The 7,458-nt window shown below is 36.4% G+C and overlaps 1 protein-coding gene across 1 annotated transcript; it reads right to left on the reverse strand.

The window, feature by feature from the left end:
• Window positions 1-273: 273 nt before the first annotated feature.
• IBR3 (acyl-CoA dehydrogenase-like protein) lies at window positions 274-7,458 on the reverse strand. Its single transcript, XM_022282242.2, has 17 exons — window positions 7,075-7,458; window positions 6,845-6,979; window positions 6,577-6,717; window positions 6,372-6,503; window positions 5,610-5,795; window positions 5,333-5,410; window positions 5,121-5,240; window positions 4,059-4,157; window positions 3,845-3,962; window positions 3,487-3,752; window positions 3,199-3,393; window positions 2,825-2,967; window positions 2,383-2,467; window positions 2,067-2,276; window positions 1,526-1,678; window positions 1,246-1,350; window positions 274-682 (listed from the first exon to the last, which is right to left on the reverse strand). The coding sequence occupies exons 1-17, from the start codon at window positions 7,207-7,209 to the stop codon at window positions 491-493; spliced, it is 2,493 nt and encodes an 830-aa protein (XP_022137934.1). The 5' UTR covers window positions 7,210-7,458; the 3' UTR covers window positions 274-490.

Genomic DNA, 7,458 nt, shown 5'->3' on the forward strand with positions numbered 1-7,458 from the left:
TACTACCTTAGATCATCAAGTTGATTTTCATATATATGTCCGGGCCAGCTTATGCAGACTTCGACTAATCTTATGCGGCAACCACTTGGCTAACATTTTGTGCTGAAAACCACGTTCATGAAATGTTAACTCATTCCCTTTCAATTAATTCTAATCTTGTTGGACCAATAAACCGCTTTTAGTACGATAAGAAATATTCAACTTGAAAAGGAACAAAGGTCTTTTACAACTAAACCATTGTGTTATGCTATTGCTCGTCCAAAGAAAAAAAAATACAAAACATTACTATGCTCTTATTGAATTTTTTTCATGGGCGTAACAAGACGCCACCATCCCAACAGATACAACCATAATAATACATTCCTTCAACATAAAGCTGAAATATAATCCACTTATTCTTTCCTTCTGTTTTCTTACTTTGTCTTATTCCTTGTCCTTTTTAACATGACTTTTTTCAGTCGTATGGTACCTGAGAATCTTCCTTTAACTTTCAGAGTTTGGCTCTTCGAAGTTCCAACTTGGCGATGGTTCCTAAATGAACTTCATCAGGGCCATCTGCTATTCTTAAAGTTCTTGCGGTAGCCCACAGATGAGAAAGAACAGTGTCAGAAGACAAGCCACCTGCACCGTGGACTTGCATTGCCATGTCCAGAACCTGCAATGCCATATTTGGGGCTGCAACCTGTACCAAGTTTCACCGAGACGTTAATCAACAACAGTGGAGCGAAAAATCAAGACAATGTTGTTGAGAAATGATTTTAAAAAATGTCAACATTTTAAATTTTTTTTATCCTTAATGCCCCAATAAGATTTCAAAATTTCTCGACTCCACCCTGTGTATGTAAAAGAAAGGGGGAATGAAGATTGGTTTCTAGAACTTGGAACAATGACAAATTGCACCTTGTGTGTGTGGAATCTACGAATCATATCTCTGTAAGTGAAAATAGTTTTACATAACCTTTTGAGATGCAAAATCTATAAATTATACCATTTTGTTCAAATTTACCGTAATTTAAAGTTTTTAACAGAACAAGCACGTGCCTTGTTCTAGGTGTCATATGTGTTGATTCCATGAAAAGCTAATAACTCTAATTAACAAAATGGGTAGTTTGAAGATTTTGCTTGAGTGTTCAAAACCATTACAAAACAAGAGGATACTATTTATAAAGTCCACAAACTTCTTCAAGTGTAAATGTGTAATTAGCAATTATCCTGAGAACTTCTATCAGATGTAGTAAAATTTACCTTGGCCATTGCAATTGTCCCACGCGCTTTCTTGTTTCCTAGCCGATCCAACTGGTCGGCTGCTTCCAAAACCAGCAATCTTGTTTTCTCCAGTTCCACTCGACACTGACATGAATGTAGCCATTATCACAATCATTTTTAGTGTCAAGGAGGATCATGTAGCATACAAGTGAACCAAGGAATTCTAGTTAAGATTTCCAATTGAAATGGGGTTCTGAACCTGGGACGTGATATGAACCCCCCCATAGATGATTTATGCTATGGTCAATGTATCAAATACCTTGGCAATGTCTGAAAGGAAGGAACCCTGCTCAGCAATCAGCTTTCCAAACACTCTTCTACTAAGAGCCCTCTCAACTGCCATCTGCATACCTCGCTCTGCAGCTCCTATCAACCTCATGCAATGGTGCAGCCTCCCTGGGCCCAGCCTACCCTGCAGCGATATACAGAACCAGAGGAAGGTCGTTCAAGTAAACAATAAGAACACTTGGTAGGTAAATAGCGAAAAACAGGCAATGACAAAGAAGAATAACCATATGTGCATGTGAAACTGTATCTGTATTTTGCGAACTAGTAACAAGATACATAGGAATAAATCTGCTTCTGGTTTCATGTCCTCAGTTAATAAACTTGTTGACAAATTGGAAGTTTATACAAATCCAGACTTCACATTTTCGGCGAAGTTCCATTTTACTGAAAATGAAACTGCTCCATCAGTTAAACTTCTAGGGAATACTCGAAGCCAACACCATTTGTTGCAAGGATCATAATCCATAGGATACATAATACAAGGTAATGTATTAAGGATTTGAACAAATTACCTGGGCAATTTCGAATCCACGACCCTCTCCAAGTATAATATTTGTTGCAGGAACACGCACGTTGTCAAATATTATCTCAGCATGACCGTGAGGTGCGTCATCAAAGCCAAACACTGTTAGCGGTCTTTTAATTATTACACCTGGAGTCTGGATGTCAACCAAGATCATGGACTGTTGCTTATGCATAGCAGCATTGATATCTGTTTTTCCCTGCAAATAATGGAGATTGGAGAATCCCTCGTTGCATAAATAATCATACAAATTAATTTGGAAAGTAATAGATGAATAAATATTTTTTCTAAATAGTAGAACTAACCATAACTATAAGGATTCTGCACCTCGGATCCAAGGCTCCACTTGTCCACCATTTTTTTCCATTGATGACAAAGGTATCACCTTCCCTGCGTGCAAGTGTAATTATATAAATAACAAACAACATTGTCTGTACAGTTGTAAGATCTTCTATGTTTCTAAAAAGTCTGACATTTCTTTTTGGAAAGAACTACCAAAATGTAAATGAAGGATAAGCTTAATCATAAATTAATGAAGAAAAACATATCCGGAAGGAAAACCGTCATTCATCATGCCTTTAGTTGAAGATTCAATATCTGTAATATCTATCCTCATTGAAAGTTGTTTCTACGAAATAATTGAAAAAAATTTAATGTAATCCAAACAATGGGGAGTTTCTCTCTTTTTCTGTACACTAATTAGGAGAGATCTTATCTGTAAATAAATGTTTCACACCATTCCACTACCTTTTAATTGAACATTCGATGTTTGTTGCATCAGAGGATGCAACTTGTGGTTCAGTCATGGCAAATCCTGAGCGTATCTTTCCTTCAAGTAAAGGAATAAGCCATTCATGCAGTTGCTGTTTATTGCCATACCGCAACAATACCTAATATAATGAAAAGACAAAATGATCAATACAGTTCCAAACTTCCAATAATGGATGCTTATATCATGCCATAAATCTGTCAAAATTTGACCGTATCATTGGTGTCAAATATATTCGTATCTATCCATTGATTGGTCTGTTCAATTTATTATAGAGTCAATATGTAGGCACAGCAGTTATAGTAGCTGGCAGCCTTGCAGGCGGAATTCAGGCTATGAAATATGATCTTACCTCCATATTTCCAGTGTCGGGTGCGCCACAATTGAACACCTGAGGTGCCCAAATAGATCGACCCATTATCTCACAGAGATACCCATATTCAAGATTAGAGAGGCCAGCACCAAGAAGAAGGTTGTCTGCACCTGCAGAAGGGATGTGGCTACTTCCATCGAAAAGCAGTTTCCTTGCTCTACCAGCACTATCAAACTGCACAAGGAATCTTATTTCTTATACTAGTATTAAAAAAGCAGAGAAGTATGAGAACATGTGGGTAAATGAGAGAAGAGTCAAAATACAAACAGGTATCCACAAGTTCCACAAGCCTTCTTTCTTAGCCATCTCCTTTAGTTTTTCTTCCTCTGGGTGAATGGTCCAACGTGAGGAAGACAGAGCAAGTTTATAAAATTCATTTTCCATAGGATATATATGATCTTTCATGAACTTAGACAACCTTTTTCTCAACTCCATGACCTTTTCACTGGGGACAAAGTTTCCTCCATTTTTAAGAACGCACCATTCTTCATTCTCCTTCCTAGCATGTTGTGGATCAACTCGTACAATTGAATCTGAAGTTGTTGAAAGGGAAATAACACCTTATTAAATATTCTTGGTTATGTTCTACAAGAAGCCCAAAAACCTTTTTAAAAAATAGAAATACCAAATGGAGGATTCTCGGGAAGCACAGATTTTTGTTCAATAAATGCCCAAGCACAATCAATGAATGCATTAGCTTTTTCTCCAGAAACCTGGGCACTCTCACCTCCTGATGCATTTCCCTACATTCTCAGAAGAAAACTGTGAATTACCCCAAATAAACAACTTCAAAAATCACCCTATTTGCCTCTCCACATATTCAATGATTGAGAAGATACCATTATCCATCGACTATAAATTCCTGCAAAGATTGCAGCTGCTCGGAAAATGGATAAAGCAACATAAAACTTCCAAGCAGAAAAGGGCCATGGTCTTCCCTGCAACAAGAAATTCCACAAAAGTGTGTCTCAAGAACCAGTGACATATATTTTAAATGATGAATCTACACTTCAGCTAGATCAATGAAATGTGCCCATGAGCATTCATTGTCGACAAATCTAATATAAATCCCCCTAAAAAATGTCTTCAATTCAATCTAGGTCAATTTTTATCTGCATCATACAAAAAAAAAAAAAAAAAAAAAATCACACAGATCACTAGTCTATTGATGCTCAAGGCTATTTGTTTAAAGGTTTACAAAAAAATGAGATATCTAGTAAGAGGATGCTTGAACATATGGGATATCGGAGAATATTTAGATGATTGCGATGGACATTGCAAAAGTTTTTACTTGAAAATATTTAATAGTCGTATATAAATTAAATTAATTAATAATTGCTAATCATAATCAAGTAAGTTTTAATCAAGTCTAAAAATAATAACTAATTTTTACAATTTAATTAATTAAACACTATATCTACGAAAGTTCATCTTGATAATATAAAATATTTAACACCATTTCTCAAAGACATTAATTGAACTTGCCATAAAATAATAAAAATAATTAATGTGCGTATTAATGATAATTTATGAACTAATAATTTTATGAACTTATAATGAAAACCCATTTATTAAAAATGTGAAAAAAAGGTAACAAATTGGTGGTGCCCCCAACTGTCGTGGGGCAGAACAATGAAATGGCTTCAGGATTTCTCAAAACCACGTGTAATGAAGGTTTTCAGATGTCTAAGTTCGCTGGAATATGTGATACCAGTGCTTTCTTTTTCCAATGCTAAGAACTAAATACTTGAAATAAACGAAGATGAAATATGTCAATGATCAATCCAAGGGTGGAAAACTATGAACCAAAATTTGGTTACGCCCTAATAGAATGAAAAACATTTGTAAGACTGCCGAAAAACTCAAATTCTTGATAGACTATGCTAATAATAGCTACTTACAGCAATAGAACAGTAATGAGCCAAATACTCTGGTAAAGAAGGAACCCCCTCTGGAGTTCCACAATAGTCAAAACCCTGCCCTAGATTTGGATGGTCAGACTGAAAGTCCAGGATATAAGCCTGAAAATAAATGAAGTAGCACAGCTAAAGTTATAATGCTGGAACCTAATGGTGATCATACATATGCTGAAGAAGAGAAATTCCCAACATACCAGGCACATATAAGCAACATCACACATTTGGTTTCCCACAGTGGATAGCTCCCAATCAAGAATGCCAATTACTCGGTCCTGCACCGTTAAAGACGAGACAGTCTTAAACATATATATACACCTCAACTTCAACTATAAACTTCCAAAAAACAAAGTTTATAGTGGGGTGCCAGACTACGTGAAGATTAAAAACTAATCTTCTTGGATGAACAAGCTAATACAAAAATGGATGGGTAGATATTCTAAGGAATACATTAATATAGAAGAAATAGCAAACCTCAGTGGGATGGAATATAAGATTATCAATTCGAAAATCTCCATGAACTAAGCCAGCTGTGACACCTGATGAATCTTCTGTAGGAATATGTAGCCGTAACCAATCAATCAGTGCAAACATTTTTGGATTTCCATCTACTTTACCCTCGCTGGTTGATGAAACATACTGTTTTGCCCACCTCTCAATCTAAGGAAAAAAGACAAACAGAACCCAAAAGCAGAAGCTTATGAGCAACATCTTATCTTACATTACTTGGTTTGGCTAACAACTTTGTTATGACCATTTCTTCTACCCTTCCGGTGAAACACCCTCACTAAATAATAATGTGGGGGTGTTCAAGATAACTCAAAGGATTCATAATATGGCATTAAACTTTCATCAACATGTCAATATTTCTATCAACATTTTCATACGTCAATAGGTTCAACATCAATATAAATAGTGAATCATCATTTTCGTTACATTGTAAAAAAATCGAAAAGGCATAGAAAATATCAACAAAATATTACTAATATAAACATAATACTAATAATAAGAATTTTGACACATTTAAAAAGAGTGAAATGCTTGTTTGTTAATTTAAATACTTTTTCTGAATTTCTTGATTTTTATAATTTTTCTACAAAACTTCATCAAGATCAACATTTTATTGATATTTCCATGGACATTACCATAAAATTGAGCCCTCATCATTTTTGTCAACGTCGACCTTTAAAACCTTGCAGATAATCCGTAATAACAACATAAATACTTTGGGCACACCTGTCGCTTACAGTAATTTTCTGGACGCCCGTATTTTCCTAGACCAATGGAGTTTACATCAACTGAATGTAGAGAGGCTAAAGCTTTCGCAGCTTCTAAATATATTGCCCTCCTCGTTTCAGGAGCAACTCCCTAGTGCAATAGTATTCAATCCATCAGAAGAAAGTCAATAACTAGTAAAACTTCACAAAGTTACTCGACGTACCGACAATTTGGGGTCTATAAATATGCGTCCATCCAAGTACTCCATAACATAAAATGGAGTACCAATTATGCTATGATCAGAACACAGGCAGAAAACTTTAGGAACTGGAACCTGTGTGTTAACGCCTAATGCTCGAAGAACCTATCACATCAGAAATTGAAAATGAAACTTAAAGCCTGAAAAAATTATCATACCCACTGCAATTTACAAGAAACGAAACTGACAGAAAGCATCACTTTCTTCCTAATCAAGATATATAACTAAGCACCTGAAACTCCCTCTCAACAGCATGAGCAGACTCGAGCAACATCCCCGGAGGTTTCTTTCTCAAAACATACCGCTTCGGAGAACCTCCGGAACTAACTTCGATGAGATAAGTCGGGTTTGACTGACCATGTCCGAACTAAACTCCAAAAAATGAAAAGAGAAGCACAAAATCAATCCACACCAGTACACCAACGATCAAATCAGCAGGGAGGGGGGAAGAAGATGAAGTACCTGAGAGACAGTGAAATTAGATGGGGAGGGAGGGAAGGCAGGAACGTTGGCGGAGCAGTAGCGGAGCAAGGCATCGAGGTCAAGCTCATGAGCCGGACGAACATGGCCGAGCAGATCAAATGTGCGCTTCGCCATCTTTCCGGAATCAGGTGAAGGATTGAAGGGGAACAAGAATGGGAAGAAATTACTAAGCGAAATTGGATCGAGAAGGGTTTTTGCAGAATCTGCAGGCCATGAGATTCGATTGGATAGTTCGAATGGAAGAACGAACACACAAATCAAGAAAGGGAAGAAATATACTTTAATCGTCCTTCCTCGGACGTGAAGTTCGGCAAAAGTTTGACGGTTTTGCCAGTTTAGTATGAAAGAGAGATTTTAATAAAT

The sequence above is a fragment of the Momordica charantia genome, assembly GCF_013281855.1.
Source record: "Momordica charantia cultivar OHB3-1 chromosome 5 unlocalized genomic scaffold, Mcharantia_2.0 BLBB01000005.1, whole genome shotgun sequence".
Classification (NCBI taxonomy): domain Eukaryota; kingdom Viridiplantae; phylum Streptophyta; class Magnoliopsida; order Cucurbitales; family Cucurbitaceae; genus Momordica; species Momordica charantia.